Below are 21,253 nucleotides of genomic sequence, written 5' to 3'. Positions count from 1 at the left end.
GTCCTGTAAGCCTCTTATATTTGGTTTTCCAATTCATCCTTCATGTTTGGGAAATTTATTTCATTGAAGAGATTGTGCATTCCTTTGGTTTGAATCTCTTTTTCTTCCTGTACCCCGATAACTCTTAGATTTGGTCTTTTGATGTTATCCCATAATTCTCAGTTCATAGTTTCTTACCATCTTCACTGTGTGGTCAACTTTGTTTTCAAGATTATATATTTTGTCTTCATTATCTGACATTCTGTCTTCCAAGTGATCTAGTCTGTTAGTGATGCTTTCTGTTGAGTTTTTTATGTTGTTTATTGTTTCCTTCATTTCAAGGATTTCTGATTTTTTTCAGAATCTCTCTCTCTTTCTTGAAGTAGTCTTTTGCTGCCTACAGTGGTTCCCTTATCTCTTTGTTTGTGTGATCAGTGGTTGCCTGTATTTGCTGTCAACTCTTCGTTGGAGTGATCAATTTTTCCCTGTATTTGCTCACTTAGGTCATTCTTTGATTCGTAGATCATTTTAATTATGTACATTCTGAACTCCTTCTCTGACATTTCATCAACTGCGCTGTCCATGGATTCTATTATTGTAGTATCTTGGTTTGTTTGGGGCACTTTCCTCCCTTGTTTTTTCATGTTGTCTTCCTTTCTTGCATATCTGAGGTATTACAGTTTCTACACTATCTTACAGTGTCCATGCAGATTACCTGTACCTCACCTTGGTGTTGGGCTTCCAAACTCCCGCCAGTGTCTCACGATAAATGCTACTGCAACTAAACTAAAGGTGGTGGTGGCAATAGCAGAGATAACTCAAGATAGCAGTGAGGGTGTCCCAAGATGGATGCAACCACTTTCAGAGATGGGGCTGAAAGGGTGGGCTTCCTATTCAGAGATGCAGCTGCCTCCAGACCCTATCTGTTGTCCCAAGGTAGAGGCTACTGCATGGGGAAGGCTATGGCTATGGCTGCAGTGTTCCAAGATGGAGGTGGGGTAGGCCTGGGTTCCTGCGTGGGTCTGCTGATTGGTGGGGGTGGTCCTGGGCTGGGGCCTGGCCTTGGCTGGGGGTGGGGGAGTATTGGTGGGGCGGTCCTGGGCCAGGGCCTGGGCCTTGGCTCTTTCGAGGATCGGCGGGGAGTCCTTGGTATTACTTCTTTATGTAAAATATTCTGATTTCTTTTTCCTGTTTATAATTAAATAGTTTAAAGGTATTAAGTCCTTAGCTTCCATATTTAAGTGGACATCTAACAGTTGTAATGTTTTGTTTTCTCTTTCTTTTTTTCTTGTAGGCAAAGTGATTAATAAAGATTTGCGACATTACCTGAGTCTTCAGTTTCAGAAAGGATCAATTGACCACAAACTGCAGCAAGTGATCAGAGATAATCTCTACTTGAGAACCATTCCATGTAAGTATGTAATGGAACAAAAGAAACAAGGCAGAAATATCCTTGCTTAACTAATAAGACATTTAGAAATAATTTAGAATCCAGTGTCTCATAAATTGTGAAGACTAAGTTGGGGACAAGAATGAAACACAAATAAGGAGAAAAACTTTCAGAGAACTTCAGAGGTTTGATTTTTAAAAGTAGAAAAATTGGAAGAATATATTGTGTCACCAAAGTTTCTAATTATGTTTTGGGGTTTTTAAAAATATTTTTTTAGTTGTCAATGGACCTTTACTTTGTTTGTATGTGGTGCTGAGAATCGAACCCAGTGCCTCACACATGCCAGGCAAAGTGCTCTACCACTGAGCTACAACGCCAGCCCCTCTAATTATGTTTTAAAAATATATATTCCTCTGGTCCTCTGCATTTCCTTAGACCCTTACCTTTTCTTGCTTAGAGTATTTTTCTTTTTGTTTTCTTTCTCCTTGCCCCCACTTTAAAAACAACAAACAAACAAACAAACAAAAAAACCCATAGTATCATATAGTGGCAAAGTACCAGCCAGGTAAAACTAAGTTCAGAATCTTGACTCCAGGATCTTACTCACTGCTTCAGTTGGGCAAGTTAATGTTCCTGATCCTCAGTCTCCATATATAAATTGAGAATAATACGACACACCTCATATAGTTGTTACCAAAATTAAAATGTTAACCTGTGTGTAAACCACTCGAGCTAGAGTAGGCACTACAGCAATTTGTCTCTTGACCCCTTCTAACTGGATTCCCTCCCTCTCATGTCACCTTAGTCCAGTTCATTTTTAAAGTATACATATGATTCTGGTCAGTCATTTATCCTTCAGTCCAGACTCCTTAGCATGGTATAAAATATTTTTTGTCCTTAAATGACTCCTTGTCTATAATTTCTTTCCATAAGTCTAACTTGTCAAATTTCAGAAATATAACTCCTGCCTTCTTTAAAATTTATTTACGTAATGTACCTGTTAATTTTTTTTATTCTTAAAAATTTTTGATCTCTTTGTTTTACAAGCAGTTCTGATCTTTACTCAATAACCAGTGTGAAACTTTTTAAAATATTTATTGATGTAATCATCATCTTTAGCCTCAGTTCTATCATGTTTTTCTGTTTTACCATATGGAAGTCTTGTATATAATAAGTCTTTTTCTATGTAGTCTTATTTTATTTGATCTCTCTCTTTTTAAGAAGGTTTATATCTTTATTCTTACAGATTTTTTATAATTGAGCTATGTCTACATTTGCAAAGCAAACAACTCTTGCATTACTGTACCTTCCCCTTTGTAATCATCATTATTATTCTGTGAGTAAATGCATATTTAGTTTTACCCCAGTCCTTATGTTGTGGTTGTCTAAAGCTTATTCTTAAGCAACTGTGGTTGTCTAAAGCTTATTCTCCATTAGATTTCCCCAGAAAAGTTCGCAGGATCATCTTAGCAGTTTGTGACCTTTATTCTTTGCTGTGTGTTTGGACATTTATTAAATTTTGGGCTCTTATTTGGACATTTATTAAATTTTGGGCTCTTATTAATTTCAAAAGAAATTACTTTTGAATAGAAGACAACAAAATGATGGCACTGAATAATATGATATCCACAATGTCCAGCATCTACTCAAAAATGACTATAGATATTCACAAAAGTAGGAAAATGTGATCTATATTAATTTTCTTTTGAAAGGTTAAGAGAGCTTTTAACTTTCTTTTTGTGGAAAAAGTGGCAGAATGATTCCATGTTTTACAATGTCACCTTTAAACAAATCAGGCTCTCCTTAATACCTTCCAAAAATACATTTACATTGTAATTCCAGTGTGAAGAGTAACACAAAATTGTATATTTAACTTATTGAGAATAGGTTACTTTATCCAGCTACATAACATCAAATACACAAATAAAAACCAACCAAATTTGTTATTTCCATACAAACCCAAGAATTGTGTTGCACCTAATTTTAGTTTTGAGAATACCAACTTGGCAAAGTGCTCTCCAAAGCTTTACATTTAACTAAATTTAACTTTTAAAGTACAGTTTAGAATCCAGAATATACAGTAACAATAATCACAGATCTGAATGGTTTAACAATAATCAAAGTCTAGCCTTAAATCTTTTATAACTTTTAGCAAACAGTGTTAATCATCAGAAGTTGACTTAGCCAAAGAAAACAGATATAAGATAGGTCTTCAAGTGACAGTGTGGACCTTCTATGTCAGATAAAATGTATAAAAGAGAGCACTTATTAGTTATCTTGCCTTTAAACTTACATGAACTTTCATTTTATAAACTTTTACATAGCACTTAGACAAGGCTTAGTTAGTTCTCAGATGCATACATATATCTAGTCACATATATTTTGGGTAAAACCTAAATAACAGTTGTTTGTTTAACCAGTTACAAAGTAATCATTTAAGATTTTAAAACAGGTACAAACCCTAATTCCTTTAAGACTTAATTTCCCCAAGTAGCAAAACTTAATACAAGAAAACTATATCAATAGGTAAGAGCAGATCAATGTTTCAGACTTTGCTTCATATAAGTACATTAAAGTTCAAATAACTCTAACTGAATGTGCTAATTATAGCCAATTTAATGACAAAACACAAACTTTTTGAGATTTACCGTCTGCAAACCTTCTGCGACTTACTTAAATGTTCAAAACTTCTTTACATCTTAGTTTTGCCCTCTTTCATCTTGAACTTTAGCAAAAGAATATTAATTTGCCAGACAAAATACTTCCTCATCCAGAAACATTTCTTTTACCTTTGAATTTTCTGTACTACAATATATTTCCATACTTATAACTTTCTTTTATCTTTTCTACTTTTGGACCATTTCTTAAATTCATATTCTAAAACAGACCTTATGAATGTTATCTGTGCATTTAATTTACACAACAAATTTCATCCCAAGAGAGGATTAGACAATCCAGCATATACAGAAAAACTGTACCGTAATCTTTTCCTCCTAGGTTACATTCAGGGGATTGGAGCACAGGATATTTTTGAGCCTGGCCTGTCTCCGTTACCATAATCATAATGCCATCAACTTAACAAGTGAGTTCCTCATTGTCAGCTGTACCCAGAGGCTCCTTTGGGGCCTTTTTCTTTTACTTTTGTTTTTTTTAAAGGGGGGGGGGAGGGAATTTTTTTTTTTTAATATTTATTTTTTTTAGTTTTCAGCGGATACAACATCTTTGTTTGTATGTGGTGCTGAGGATCGAACCCGGGCCGCACGTATGCCAGGCGAGCGCGCTACCACTTGAGCCACATCCCCAGCCCTGGGGCCTTTTTCTTATACTAGGCATATTGATACAATGGAGGAGGCCCATTTCATCCTTTTCTTTATTTTTCCTTGAGACCCCCTTGTGGAGGCTGCCTACAAAACACAGGTTGGCCTTAGTTTCTGTATTTTCCTTTTCTGGATGCAGTTATGTGTTCTGCCAGTCTCCCTGGGCATTTAGTTTGATGGGCTACTAATACACCAAGAATTGCTTTGCCCCAGTGATGAATATCCCCTGGCCAATTGGTTCTCCTGTCAGGTCTTAAAAAGGGAGATTATTCCTATCCCCCGGTCATAAACTGACAGTGCTGGAACCTACTGCCACATCCTTTGTGGCCAGCAGTCTCTATCCACAGAGGCCAGGTTTTCTTTGGCCATGTCCTGCAGCCCAGCAGCTTTTCTATATCCCCCTGCCCTGTCCCCCAGTTTAGGGTTTAGGGGTAGTGTCCTTGACCATAGTGAAATGAGATGCAGGCTGAGCAACAGTGCTGGGAGCCAGTACTGGGTTTAAAAGATTTAAATCTTTTTAACCCTTTCTTCTGGTGTTCTGCTATCCTTCACACCAGAGGCAGTGCCTTTTTGCACCTTCATCTTGGTTCCTATGGTTCAGACCCCTTAGCATGCAACTCCATCAATGCCTGTGCATACAGAATCTCTTTCATATACTTTACCCCTGACAAACCAACTTCAACATCAAGATTGTATAATAATCCAGAAAAAAACATTTAAAGGCCAGATTGTATTACAGTAAATCCTCTTTCTCTTAGACAAGCTTTTACCCATAGGTGACCCATGCAGCTAAGATCTGTCTGCTCAAGAGACTACTGGTAAGATCAATGCAGTATGGCCCACGTCTTAAAGGGACAGTAACAGACTCCCCCCGCCACACACACACACACAAAAAAAAAAAAAAAAAAGAGAGAGAGAGAGAGAGAGGATCACCAAAACTAGGGCTGACAGACAGGAACCTTTAAAACAGACAGACCTGCACATATAAATTTCTTCCACTTATTTTACCTTTGACAGACCAACTCCAAATGCAAGATTATATAATAATCTAGAAATCTATTTAAAAGCCAGATCATTACAGTAAAACATTATGGTAGGCAGACTTATAGGTGGTCCTTTGTTCAACTCACTTTACCTCTGACAGGCCAACTCCAATTGCAAGATTGTACAAAAAAGAAATACAGAGAGAGAGACAATCTGAGAGGAGCCCCCAAACCATGGCCAGCAGAACCTTTAAATTGACCAGCCACAATCTTTCCCAACACTACTCATAGAATCAGTGCAGTACTGGCCATGTCTTAAAAGAGGCAATAGCAGATAAACACAAAACAGGCAACCAGAGGAAATTCCCAAACCGTGGTCAACAGCGGGGAACCTTTGAAACAGACCAGATGGGGGATATCCTAAGTTCCCAACTCCTGCTTAACTGTGACTTCTACACCAGCAGTACCACAGATATCCCCACGAAGAGGGACCACACATTCCTACAAAGGGGAACCAGATGTGTAGAAGCAAGGGTCTCAGTGTGCACACTGGAGGAGCTTTACTGAATGGTCAAAGTTGTCATGACTTTCCTGAGTTCAGTTTCCTTTTTTCAAAGTAAAGCATTTGCTGGAACAACTTGTGCAGTTCAGGGAGAGAAGGTGGAAGTCCCCTGAAGCAAAAAGAGTGACGGCAGCTGCTGGAAGCAGTCCTCTCTTTACTCATAGGAATAGCTCCTCTGGTTCAGTCCAAGGCAAACTCACACCATCTCCCAATTTCTCCAGCAGTCGGCCCTCAATAGACTCACCAGCTCCCCTGTATCCTCAGCTTTGAAGCTGGGTTGCTTGGAATGCCAGGCCTGTCCAGGAAAGTTGGAGCGGGGGAGGCTCTCAAGTCCCTTCGTGATCTCCAAATTTGTTGCTGAAAGCTCAGTCCTTATTCCCGATGCCAATCCAATAATGAGGACATGGTTTGAGAAAAAGGAAAGAGAAGGTTTTATTGCTTTCTTAGCAAAGGAGAAACATGGGGACTCCTCTCCCAAAGCCTGTGATTCTCTCCATATGACGTTTTTAAAGTCAGCTGATAGAAAAAATAGAAATGACACATGAAATATCATCACCATACCAGGAATTTTACAGTTATAAATATGCTGAAGGATTTAAAGCACAATATGAAAACAATGAAGTGAAAATTAAATATTAAAAAAAAAGGAATAAATGCACTTAAAATTTCACTGGAGGGGTTTAACAGCAGATTAGAAATTGCAGGGAGGAAAAAAAAAGATCAGTGAATGTGAACACATAGCAGTATAAATGAATCCAACTGAATCCAAGGAAAGAGACCAAAAAAAAGTGAACTTATTTTTGAAGCAACCAAACAACAAGAGAACAAGTAAGAGAGATTTCTATTTCTGCCTCCAAGGACAGACTGCCAGTGGACTTACCCTCACCATAAACAACACTCGAACAAGATATGAGTAGCATCTGTTTTCAGATAGTGAAATATAGCCACAGTAGGACTATGATCCGTTCATATTGACCTATGGCACAATATCAAGCCAAAGTGGGGGAAGCAGAAAAAACACTTGAAGAAATAGTGGCTGAAATTTTTCCAAAGTTTATGAAAACTATAAATATGCAGATCTAAGAAGCTCAACAGACTGCAAGCAGAAGGAAAAAAACCAAACCACACCAAGGCAGATCATAATCTAATTGCTAAAAAACAGTGATCAAAAGAGAATGTAAATGGCTGATGGAGAAAAGAGAAGATATATTACTAGCAAGAGAGCAAAGGACTACGATAGGCCTACCAAATAAAACAGTGCAAGCCAGAATCCATCAGCCACCAGGGGACATTTTTAATATGCTAAAAGGGGAAAAATAGCCAACATATATTTCTATGTACAATAAAAATATCCTTCAAAAGTAAAAGAGAAATGAAGAATTTTTCAGAAAAACAAAGTTGAGAGAGAGCTGGGACTGATTCTTTGCTAAAATACTTTCCTAGCATATGTGAGGTTCTGGATTCCATCACCAGTGTTTCCTTCCTCCTCCCCCCTGCACACACACATACCAAATAAAAGAAAATTTTCAGCAGCAGAAATATTACTATAAGAAATATTAAAAGAAATTCTTCAAGTAGCAGAGAAATAAAACTGAAAGGAAGATGGGTAACTTTATAATCATCCTTGAATATTTCAATATTCCCTCTTAGCAGTTAATTTAAAAATTATACAAAAAGTCAGAAAGACTAACAGAGCAGTACTTTCTTTCATTTTTAAGGGAAGCAGGGGTTACTGGAGATTGAAACAAGGGGCCCTCTACCACTGAGCTACCTCCCTTTTTACTTTGAGACAGGGTCTTACTTAAATTGCCCAAGCTAACCTAGAACTTATAACTTTCTTCCTCAACCTCCCAAGTAGCTAGAATTACAGGTGTACACCACCACACCTCATTATGAACAGTACTTTCCACCAACAGCACCTAATTGCTATGTATTTTAATGTTACCCAGCAACAGGAAAACACACATTCCTTTTTAGTACAAATGAAGCACTTTCAAATATTTTTGAAATATTTCTGGGTCACAAAAAAAGACTCAGTAAATACAAGTTAAATTATACAAAATATGCTATCTGGCTAGAATATAATTTAATTAGTAATCATTAACATAATGATAATTGAAAAATCCCCAAATATTTAGAAATTAAATAGAACATTTCTAAATAACCTGTGCACCAAAAAAAAAAAAGAACAAAACAAAAAAATTACCAGGGAATTTACAAAATATTATTGTATCAATATATTAAAATGTATCAAATATATCAATTTTTAGACTATATCTAGAGCAGTACTTAGAGGGAAACTTAGATTTAATACTGATATTAGAAAATAATAAAGCTCTCAAATCAGTGATATAATTTTCTACCTTAAGTATCTAAAATAAGAAGAGGAAAGTAAATAAAGAAAAATTAAGCAGAAAAAAAATTTGTAGTAAAGAGTAGAAATTGATGAAATATAGAGTAAGTCAGTGAAATCCAAAACTGATTCTTTGAGATCAATAAAATTGATAAATTTCTAGCGGACTGCTCAGGAAAAAGAGAAAATAGAAATCAACAATATCAGGAATGAGAGAGGTGGCATTGCTAAAATCCTAGTATTAAGTGGGTAATAAAGAGTATTCTGAATAAGTTTATACTAATAAACTCAACAACTTAGATGAAATACACAAATTCCTTGGAAGACAAAACCTACCAATGCTCACTCAAGAAGAAATAGATGACCCAAACAACTCTTTATTCAAAAAGAAATTGAATTTGTAGTTTGTACTTTCCCATAAAGAAAACTTATTAACCTTGTGCAAATAAGTACTAATAAATTGTTCTAGACATTTGAGAAAGAGAGAATATCTATTTTACACAAACCCTTCTAAGAAATAGATGAGGGAACATTTCCCAAAACATTTTTTTCATCTGAGTATTATTCTAGTTCAAAACCCAGACCAAAAAAAAAAAATTAAGATAATATTAGATCAAAAATTTTTATGAACAAAGACTAAAAAATGTTTAATAGTATTTCAACAAATCAATATGTAACACTGTATAAAGGGATAACATTTTATGACCAAGCAGGGTTTGTCCCAGGAATGTAAAGTTGGTGTATCATTTGAAAATTAATACTATGACAGACTTGTAGAAGAAGAGCCATATGATCTTCTCAATAGATGCAGAAAAATCATATGACAAAATTCAACTTCCATTCATGGTAGAATTTTTCAGAAAACTAATACATCATTTGTTACTTATTGTTTCTTGGCTGCAGATCTGTTCTTTTTTCCCTGCTTTGGAGAACTGCAACATTTCTCTCCTGTCCTCTGGCACAATGTTAAGCTTTGTCAGTAGAGGGCGCAGGAAGGATACTGGATAAAGAGGATTGTGTTCCTGGTCCAGCCTCTCTTTGCTCCTGCTCTGCAAGAAGATATTCAGAAAGTTAGAGCAGACTGCTTCCCAGTGGTAGATTGAATGCATACTTGCTGAAGGTGGGAGTCCTTTCAGGAGGGAGGTCAGCAACACTTTTGTGTGTGGCTTCCCGAGTTCTACCAGCTCACCTGCTGACTCCTTAGCAGTCTTCTGGTGGATTCTGTGGATCCCAGCTGTCTCCTCAGATTTCAGAAACAGCTCTGCAAATAGCTTTCCAGTAGGTTTCTGGCAAGTCCAGCCAGTATTCCATCTGGTTTTCTGTTAAGTTCAAAACATTCTTTTAGGGCTGAGGATGTGGCTTAGTGGTAGAGTGCTTGTCTGGCATGCAGGAGGGCCTGGGTTCAGTCCACAGCACCACAACCAAACCAAAACAAACCAAATCAAACTCCAAACCAAACACTTCTTTACCTACCACAGCCGCAAACAGCTTGTTGGTGAATTGCATTGGGTTAGTTAGTTCCCTGCCTGCCAGTCTTGATCCATCAACTGTATGTAAACCAGCCCCATACCCAGACAACCCAGCAAAATTCATCATCATTCATGGGTGTTGCCAAACCCTCATCAATGATGACTAACTCCCAGACTTTGGAAGAGTCCCTCACTTCCAAGTTTGTTCCTTATTTGGATATTTTCCCTCAGCTCTGGGGTGGAGTTCTTGGGAGTCCTGTTTTATTCATAGTTAATTTCCTGTAAATAGTTAATAATTCTTTAAATCAAACTGCCCTTGTTCAGATCACCATGTGATTTCTCTCTCCAGTTGAGATCCTGACCTACACAGATTTGGTACCAAGAGTGGTCACAGGAGTCACTTCCAAAAAGGGGCTGAGATTAGTTTTGGTTATTCTTGGGCTTAAGCCCACTGCCAGGTTCCTTCCAATAAGTAGTATGTTCGTAATTCATGTTACGCTGTAGCACACAATTTAATAAGAGTGTTACCTGTGGTTGATTATAAAGAAGTGCCAAAGGAACCCAGTACCCTGAGAGCCCAAAAGACTGCTGCACTTGGCTGTTAGGGCATTGATGATGGCTGCAAACACTGGTGTGGAATAAATGTCTTGATTATACCAAGTGCTTACAGAGTATTTGATAAGATTAAATCAGATAGTTTATTGTTGTTATGAACTAGTAAGATTTTAATAACATCTAAAATTATCTCTACATGTGCAGGCATTTGGTATAGAAGAACCTTAAAAAAGGGAAATTAACTCAATAATTACCAAGTTAAAATCATTTAAAATTTTGAAAGATAATGACACATATAAATTTGATTCTTTTCCCTTCTAAAGCCTACAAAGCATCAGTTGCATTATCTGATGGTCTTGATCTTTGGTAGCAAATATTCCATACATAGAAAAAATTTCTTTAATTTTGCAATGACATCAAATTGTTAAAACTGTGTCCAAAAGTATCTTCATGTTGGACACGTTGTACCACATAATCTTGTTTTCTTTTTAATGATGAAAACATTTGTTCTGCTTCTTCTGATTTTGACTTGAAATCTGTATTGCTTTCACTTCAAATTTTGGATCAGTTTCTGATTTAATGTTGTAGTGTATAACATTTACTTCTTCTCTGAATTTTTTAAATAGTATTTACAGATGGCTGGGGTTGTAGCTCAGTAGTGGAAGGCTTGCCTTGCACAAGTGAATCCCTGGGTTCAATCCTCAGTACCACATTAGATAAATAAAGATATTGTGTCCATCTACAACTAAAAAATATTATTTAAAAAAGTATTTACAGAGCACCAAAGTGCATAGCAAATACTCAAACATGGAAAATGCTAGAGAATATTATTGAATAGTATTCAAATAACCTAACGTTCAAATCTCCCAGCAAGGTTAATAGCATTACAGAGTCATGTGTTGAAACTGCCAATTTAAGGACTTATTTAGCTTCCAAAACCTGTTATTTCTTGAAATACCACTGACAGGATTTATATAAAGTATAGTACACATGTAATCTTACTAATGTTGTTTTTGTAAGAAAAACCCACATTAGCGGATAGGACCATGCACACAAAGTAATAACATGGAAACAGCTGCTAATAAGACTGACTGAGTAGATTGTGACTGTTACTCTCCCCCGTGCTTCTGTCCTGGTGTCTGGAAATGTCAGCATAACAGCTGATTCTACTTTTCAATGTTGCATGCTCTTGCTTTCAATTGATGTCAGTTGATTTCTTTTAAAGCAATAATATTTCTATGCCAATTATTAAGATTTAATTCTCACAAGGTAAGTATAATACTGTTTTCTCATTTTTTCCCCACAATTGGTTTTTCTTAGGATTTAGAAAAAGTAAGTTTCCATGGAAAACTCCAGAAGGGAATTCTTATGTGGAAACACTAATGTAAATCAACTGCAGCTCTTATGTATTATTGGGGGGTGAGGGAGAATGAAAAGTGGTACATCTGCTTTAGAAAATATTTTGGCATTTTCATATAAAATTGATACACATTTATCATATGATCCAGCAATTCCATTCCTAGGTATTAACCCAACATAAATTTAAAGATATGTCTAATATATGACATAAGCTCATAGAAGCTTTATTTATAATAGCCAAAAATTGGAAATAGCCCAAATACTCATCAATAATGAATGGTATGTCCATATAATGTATTATCATTCACTAATAAAAGTAAATTTAATTGTACAAGACAAATTATCAGTGAGGAAACCGAGGACTTGAATGACAGTATAGAGCACAAGGGCCTAACAGACATAAATAGGACATTCTACCTAAGAACAGCAAGCAGAATATACATTCTTCCAAGCATATGTAGAACATTCTCCAAGAAAGAACATGTTAGGCCACACACAAAAAGGTCAAGTATCTTTTTAGACCTAATGGAATGAAACTAAATAACAGAAAGAAATCAGGAAAATCTGTAAATTTGGAAATTAGACAGTGTACTCTTAAATATGTGGTGAGGCAAAAGGGAAACCCTAGGAATTTAGAAAATATCTTTAGACAAATAAAAATGAACACGCAACATACCAAAACTTATGGGATATAGTGAATACTGTAGTAAGAGGGAATTTTATAACAGGAAACATTTACATTAAAAAGGAAAAATCTTGCTGGACACAATGGCACATGCTTATAATTCCAGAAGCTCAGGAGGCTGAGGCAGGATGATCACGAGTTTAAATTCAGCCTCAGCAAAAGTAAGGCACTAAACAACTCAGTGAGACCCTGTCTACAAACAAGGGCTGGGGATGCGGCCTCAGTGGTTGAGTGCCCCTAAGTTCAATCCCCAGTACTCACCCCCCCCCAAAGGAAGGAAGGAAGGAAGGAAGGAAGGGAGGGAGGGAGGGAGGAAGAGAGGAAGGAAGGGAGGAAAATCTTACATCTATAACTTAACCTTACACCTTGAAGAACTAGGCAAAGAATAAGCTAGATAAAGTCAGCAGAAGGAAGTAAATGACAAAGACTAAGCAGAGATAACTAGAGAATAGAAAAAAAATCAATAAAACCAAGAGTTGGTTTTTTGAAAAGATCAGCAAAATTTACAAACCTTTACCTAGAATAAGATAAACAGAGAAAACAGAAATATCTAAAATTAGAAGTAAAAGAAGAAACTTTATAGATGTCACAAAAATAAGAAAAGGTATGACAACACTATGAACAATTATATACTAATATATTGGATAAACTAGAGAACTAAATTCCTATAAACATAAACCCACCAAGAATAATCTCTTTTCACAAGTGATGTGATCTCAAATATAAAAAGAAATTGAACAGCATGGGTGACTCTCAGAAGCATCATGCTATACAGAAAGAACTACTAGAATCAAATTAATATACTATTTCATTTATATACGATTTAATCAAAGGCAAAAGTATAGTGAAAGTAGGTAGTGACTGCTATGAAAGACAGGACTGCAGAGGGACCTAAGGAAACTTCTGGGGGTGATGGTTTCCAAAACTCATAGAATTGTACTATTAAAATTAGTGCATTTCTTGTAAATCAAAACTACTCTAAGATTTCATTTCACGCCAGTCAGAATGAAAGGTATTAAGAATATAGACAACAATAAGTGTTGATGAGGATGTGGGGGAAAAGGCACACTCATACATTGCTGGTTGGACTGCAAATTGATGCAACTAATATGGAAAGCAATATGGAGATTCCTTAGAAAACTTGGAATGGAGCTACCATTTGACCCAGCTATCCCACTCCTCGGTCTATACCCAAAGGACTTAAAATCAGCATACTACAGTAACACAGCCACATCAATGTTTTATAGCAGCTCAACTCACAGTAGCTAAACTGTGGAACCAACCTAGTATCCTTCAATGGATGAATGGATAAAAAAACAGTGGTATATATACACAATGGGATATTACTCAGCATTGAAAGAGAATAAAATTATGGCATTTTCAGGTAAATGGGTGGAGCTGGAGAATACCATGCTAAACGAAGTAAGCTAATCCCAAAAAGCCAAAGGCCGAATGTTCTCTCTGATAAGTGGATTCTGATCCATAATGGGGAGGGAGGCATGGGAAAAATGGAAGAACTTTGGGCAAAGGGGAGGGAGGAGTGAGGAGGGGACATGGGGGCAGGAAAGATGGTGGAATGAGATAGGCATCATTACCCTACGTACATGTGTGACTGCATATATGGTGTGACACTACATCGTGTACAACCATAGAAATGTAAAGTTGTGCTGCAGTTGTGTACAATGAATCAAAATGCATTCTGCTGTCACACATACCTAATTAAAATTTATTAATAAAAAAATTAGTGAATTTCTTTGTAAGTAAATTATGCCCCAATAAGAGTGAACAGATCTTCCTAATTATTTTATACAATCAACAATGAGAAAATGAACATTTATCAAAAGAGAACATTTATAATAGCAGGTAAATAACTAGAAATTAACCTTTAAATAAGTATAACACGTCTGCAGGGTAAATTAAGGCATACTAAAGATGTAGATATACTGACAGATTTCTTATTTATGGATTAAAGATTCAATATGGTGAAAGTATCAGTTCTCAAATTGATTGATAGATTCAATCTTATTCCATAAAAATTCCAGCCTTTTATTTATTTGATTGTAGAATTTATAGGGAAAGGCTATGAATAGTGGAAAAAAACTAAGGTAAACTTGCTATACTCTATCTCAAGATTCATCATGATACAGAATAATTATGACAATATGATAATGTAATATAATGTAGCAAGCCTAATAACACATGCCCACTGTTACAGATATTTCTGTGGCAGAAGTGCTATGACTGATTAGAAGGGGGAAAACTGACTTTTCAGTAAATCTTGTTGAGTAGTCATTTGGAAAAAAGGAAAGTGAGACAGCTACTTCCCTTTAATCTCTACCCCACCCTCCAAATCTATTTTATTTTTTTTTTATATTTTTAATTTTTTATTGTGGGTTGTTCAAAACATTACAAATTTCTTGACATATCATATTCCACACTTTTAGTTAATTAAAATTCTAGAGGTGAAAGGCAAAGCTGTAATTCTTTTTTACAAGAATGTAGAATGTCTCCATGGAAAGGATTTTACATTTTAACATGTGAAATGAAAACCACCAGCTATAAGGGAAAGGGTTGATATATTTGACTATATTAAAATTAAGAACTTCTGTTATCAAAAGATTGTTTTTAAAAGGTGAAAAGAAAATCAGAGTGGGGGGAAAGATAATGTCTTGCTATAACATTTATTCTCTAATGCAAATAATTTCTTATATGATTGGTAAATGGGAGAATGATGTCACTTTTACTGAGGTTGTATTAGTTCTTGTGCCATTTCCCTTATACTAAAGTTTTGTATCATCAAGTAGCAGTAAGTAAACATAGACTAAATGAACACAACAGAATGTGGTAACTGAGGAAGACTATACTAGTATCTGTGATGCCATTCCCCTCAGTGTGACTGTTTTCTGTTTGACCTTGTGCTCTGTCTAAAATTGTAGATTGTACAATATTCATTTGTCAGTAGTTTCAATCCTATTACCTCTTTCTGTGCAGCTATCTTTTTTTCTCATTTTTAAATGACAAATATTTTTGCTCTACAATTTTTTATTGTGAATTTAACATGTCTTTTAAACTGTATTTATATTTTTAGTTAGGATTATATTTTATTTTGTTAGTGTTCTGTTTACAAAGTTGTTTTGAAAATTAAACCCTGACCCATTTTCTCTATAATTTCTGTTGTTTTGGCTGTATGATTGTGCAATAAGCACTGTTTCAAGAAATCACATTTCACAGGAATATTCCATGTGCAACATACTTATCTGCCAGCAGACCACAGTACTCAATACTAAAACAATTATTTCACATTTTAACATCTCTTCAGTTGGAAAACATCTTAAAATAAATGTACTCTTTCAGTCATAATTGGCAAGCTTTTTTCTCTTAGAGATAAAATAATACTGCATTTCAGAAACTGCTGGTTACTTAGATTTGACAGTGCATTATAGTATGTACAGTATAAAGAAATATAAATCAATTTTTAAAAGACAACTCAATAGAGCAGAAAAGATTTGAATACTCACTTCCTAACAGGAAATTTATGTTCCTCATATCTTAGTCCATTTTCTGTTGCCATAATAGAAAATCCAAGACTGGATAATTTATAAATAAAAGAGGTTTATTTTAATTCATGGATCTGGAAGTCTTTAAGCATGGCACTGGTATCTGCTTGGCTTCTTCTGATAATGGCCTCATGGCAGAGGGGCAAAGTGGGCACATGCACAAGAGATGCACAAGTGCCAAAAAAGTAAATGGAAGAATTAGGCTCATTTTTTTTTTTTTTTAACAACTCTCTCTCTTGAAAACTAACCCACTCTTTAGGAACTACATTAAATTCTTCATGAGAATGGAGCCCCATGAACTAATTATCTCTTAAGGGATTTACCACTTCTCAACATCATACGTTTGGGACCAGCCTTCAACATGAGTTGAGGTGGAGACAAATCATTTTCAAATCATGGCAGCCAGTAAATATATAAAAAAAGAATGTTTAATCTCATAATGCACTTGCACATTAAGTACACCACGAGGTGCCTTTATACACTCAACACTGAAAAATTTTTAAAACCTAGTAACAAGTATCCTGTGTGGACATGGGAGGAATGTTATTGTATAATTCCACTCACATGAAATTATAAACCTAATATATGTTGCTTAGAAACACATTCCTTAGTCAGTGCAGCCATGGGAAAGGAAATCATCCAGATGTCAAGATGGTGGCTCCTTTGGGAGATGGAAATTTGAAGGTTTAAAATCAGATGTGCAGGCTTTAGGGTTTTGTCAGTGTCGTATTTCTTCATATGGGTGAAATTACTTTTAGTTTTTCAACTTTAAAATTCATATACTTTTCTGTGTAATTCAGTACTTTAAAAAAGGAGAATGATCAGTTATATCACTTGTTCATAGGACAGGTAATATGATGACTGAAATTAACTATGGAGTTCAGCCAAGTGAAGACTATGGTTGAACAGAGCACATGTGTCACTGAATGGCTGGGACAATGGCTGATTGGAATGCACTCAGGAAAGAATGAGAGGGAGGGATTGGAGACAGGAGTAAACATTTTAGACATGAATAAAATATCAGTGTAAAAAGGAGAACTGTGGTAGTAAGTGAAGGAGGGGATGTGAAAAGCTTTGCAATATATAAGTATCAGGAGAATATAAAGGTAAATTTTCTGTAATGTGGAAAGTAGGAGGATGGGGGATTGAAGAGAACTTTTTATATGTATGGGCTTTTGTGAAGAAAGTTAAATTTTATAATATTGTAGAGAGAATTAACATCAAAGCTACTACATCTTTAGAAATATACATATGTTGTAATCCTATATATCATTCATACATATAAAAGGAAAGAACCATGAATCATTTTGTTTAATACCACTTTGCAGAAAGAGAATGAATTCCAGAGTGGTTAAAGTCTTACTCCAAATTGTGCCATTTTTAATTACCTCAGACTAACACAGTTCCTCCTGGCCCTTGGGTCAGTCCTCTTTTTTCAGTATTATCCATAACCTGGTTTGCTGTTAAATTGGATTTTATATAGTCATTATATTTAATAGTAGAATTTATTTGGATAATATCTCAATTAGCCTTTGCTGCATAACAGCCCCACAGTGACTTAAAATACTGTCATGTGTTACTTCTTGTGATTCCGTGAGTTGGCTGGGCTCAGCTGGGACCACTCACGCAGCTTCAGTCTTTGGCAGCTCAACTGTGGATAGAGGGGCTAATAAGATGGCTCACTCATGTCTGAGGCCTTGGTGCTGTTTGTCAGCTGGGACTCTGTAATTATTCAGTGGTCTAGCCTAAACTTCCTTGCATGGTGTCAAGAACATTCCAAAAGGGTGGAGGTGGAAGTCTAGACTCCTAAATTTGCTTAACATCATGCTCTCCATTAAATTAATGAAAGCTAGTCATGAATCCAGGTGAGTCTCAAGGGATGAAGCAACAGGCCCCACCTCTTAATGGGAAGGAGGTGCTATGCTTGTTCCATCTATTACAGATCATTATAAATAATAATTTTAACCCACTGAATTTACTTCTTAAAGTTAATTTTTATTTAATATGAAGCTAAAAATTACTGACATAGGGAATCTAATAATGTAGTTTGGCTCATATGAGAAACACAAAATACTTGAAAATGAAAAATTATATTATGCTAAAAAATGTTTTCCAGTGCTTGTATCCTCTTTTATATAAAACAGAAATATTTATTTTTAGAAAAAGTTGGGTTAAAAAATGAGGAGGGGAATTCAATATAGTCTTTGTTGCATGGAATGTTGGCTTAAGCATTATTTTCTCAAGTCATTACAATTAATGTATTATTATCTTTGTGGATTTTTTTCATGTTACAGAATATAATCGAATGTAATGCAGCTAAAATATGAGAGCAATTAAGTTTCCCATTAATTAATCTATAACATAATAGCATATTGCTAGGCATTACATTATTTATTTAGAATTTCACTTAATTTGACAATTATGTACATTGAACACTTCAAGATCTTTGCACTGTGTCAAGACTTGGGGTATTGCGAACCAAACAGACATAATTTCTGCATGCTGCCATACCTTAGGTAAGAATCAGGGAAGATTCTCTAAAGAAATTTTGTAAGCCAAGACCTGAAGGATGACTGAGTTAGCAGAAGTGAGAGTGGGAAAAGAAATAGGAATTGCTCTAGGGAAGGAACAAAGGATTCACTTATTTGGAAGTAAGTGAGTGTAAGGGGTCAATGAAAGAATTGTGTTATGGGAGAGAGGATTACTATAGCTAAAGCCTGGAGTGTGAAAGGAGTGAGACGGGAAAGAAACTGGAGAGAAGGCTAAGATTGCTAGAACCTTGTAAAAATGCCAGGAATCATGGGAAACCTTTTAAGGGCTTACAGGATCTTTTGTTGTTGTTTTTGCTCAATTTTTTTTTTTTTTTAAGAAAAGTCTCTGACTGTAATTTGGTGGGAGTTATAGCCAAGGATAGGCAAGAGTTGATCTGGGGGATCCGACCACACAGGCTGCAAACAGTAATATGAATTAGGTGACTGTGGGAACCAGGAGAAATGTCTAGAGGTATTTAGGACGTGAAATCAACAGCATTTGGTGACTGAATGTGGAGTAGAAGGAGGAGCCTGAGATGACTGTCTCTCAGCCTATGTGGAGGAACAGGTTTGGGAAGGCTGTCTCAGACCATGTCCAGAGAAAAGCCTGGGTCTTTTTTTGTTTTGTGTAGTATTTAACATGACATTGCTAATATCAGTTCATAAAAGTGATTGATTCTCATTTAGCGAAATTTGTCAGATGTAGCAATACTGCCACAACCTGAATTTATACAGAAGAAAGATTTTACCTTATTATAAATTCCTTAATATATAGAAGTTTAGTGATCTGTTGCTGTAATCAGTTTATAAATCAGTTTACTTAACAGTGATTTTTTAAAATTCCTTAAAGAGAATAACGGTTAAGATGAAATATATGAATACCTATCTTAAACCTTTGGTTAGTTTAAAATAACTTCATAATATTTATCCAGATTTTTAAATAAAGGACATTAAAAGACTTATAAAAATTGCTTCTCTTTTTTGTTATCTTTATGACTCTAGTAAATAGAATGTAAGTTTACATTTATGCTAGGAAAGAAAAATAAGATACATACACAGGACAACTACTTAAAAATGAAGTGTGTTGTCAGGGTGTGGTGATACAAACCTGTAATCCCAGTGTCTCAGTAGGCTGAAGCAGGAGGATCACAAGTTCAAGGCCAACCTCAGCAATTTAATGAGGCCCTAATCAATTTAAGGAGACCCTATCTCAAAATAAAATATAGAAAAGGCTTGGGATGTAGCTTAGTGGTAAAAAACCCCTTGGGTTCAATCCCCAGTACTTAATTAATTCTGTCTTACACAATATGTGCAAAATATCACATTGTACATCACAAGTAGACACAATTTTTGTTTGTCAACTTTTACTTGAATAAAGTTGGAGGGAGAAAATGAAGTCTCTTAATGGTGAATTTATTTCTACTTATTGTTAAGTAATGATAATTGAGATTAAATGTTGTGTTTTAAGAGATTAAGCCTTTTTTAGCACTAAAATTATTTTAGTGGGGTTTTTTTTTGGTTCTGAATTTCATGGCCATCTGTAGATTTTATTAAAGTATATTTACTCATTCTACATTTATTGTCCTACTTTCACCTAATAATGTTAAGTTGCCTGAAATTTTCTGATCCTCATTCTAGCAAATGCAATATATCCAATAGTCTGTGCCTCTATAAACTGAATTTTCTGATACTCTGAATATTTTGTAAGTTTAAAAGTACTTTGCAACCTATTTTTTTTCTTTTTTCTTTAGGCACTACAAGGGCCCCCAGGGATGGGGAAGTTCCAGGGGTGGACTATAATTTCATTTCTGTTGAACAGTTCAAAGCACTGGAAGAGAGTGGAGCATTGTTAGAAAGTGGAACTTATGATGGTATGTCCCCTAATATTAACAACACTCAGAAAACTATCTGCATGATGAATTATTTCAGAGGGAACTTGATCAGTAAAATACTATTTCTAAAAGTTTCTTAGGAAAATTTTCCTTTGATGAGGAGATTTTATAATTTGCTAAATAAGATGGGATTAAACCAAAATAGAAACATTTCTTCATATTATAAATTTAATTGTAAATAATATACTAAAAATCAAACTGACTAGCATGCCTATTTCATAGTAATTTACAGTCATCATCAGAACTCAACAAGCATTTATTGATTGCTCTCTATTGTGGTTGGGAATAAAAATCTGTATACTTATAAAAACCTGTATGTACCTTGACTATCTTGGAGAAGGGAACATATAACTTGCTGGGGGGTGGGCAATAAAAACAGAATAATTGGTTTTCTTTTAATATCTCTACCCACTTGATTCCAGAAAGTACAGTTGAGATCAGTTCCAATTTTTAAATGATTCTCTTAGGTCTATTTATTTTTCCTTATCTAACATGCTTTTTTCCTGGCAAGCTTATCCACTCCATAGCACCCTTTACTTTTCCATCTTTGCTTTATCGTGCTATTATAATTGCCTATTCCATAAACTCTGATAGTAGTGATCATGTCTTTCTTACTTGATA

General features: G+C 35.4%; 1 protein-coding gene across 3 annotated transcripts in view; it reads left to right on the top strand.

The window, feature by feature from the left end:
• Magi3 (membrane associated guanylate kinase, WW and PDZ domain containing 3) overlaps positions 1 to 21,253 on the top strand; it is a 255,744-nt gene that overhangs the window by 150,961 nt on the left and 83,530 nt on the right. For all 3 annotated transcript variants that reach the window (XM_046458287.2, XM_046458286.2, XM_046458288.2), the window contains exons 2-3: positions 1,274 to 1,390; positions 20,492 to 20,611. In XM_046458287.2, the coding sequence (XP_046314243.1) occupies positions 1,274 to 1,390; positions 20,492 to 20,611 (237 nt within the window). The remainder of the gene's footprint in view (positions 1 to 1,273; positions 1,391 to 20,491; positions 20,612 to 21,253) is intronic.

Source organism: Marmota monax, unplaced genomic scaffold, assembly GCF_021218885.2.
Source record: "Marmota monax isolate L192 unplaced genomic scaffold, Marmota_monax_Labrador192_F-V1.1 WCK01_AAM20220418_F8-fsc00087, whole genome shotgun sequence".
Lineage (NCBI taxonomy): Eukaryota > Metazoa > Chordata > Mammalia > Rodentia > Sciuridae > Marmota > Marmota monax.
This window is presented reverse-complemented; position numbering and strand designations above follow the sequence as displayed.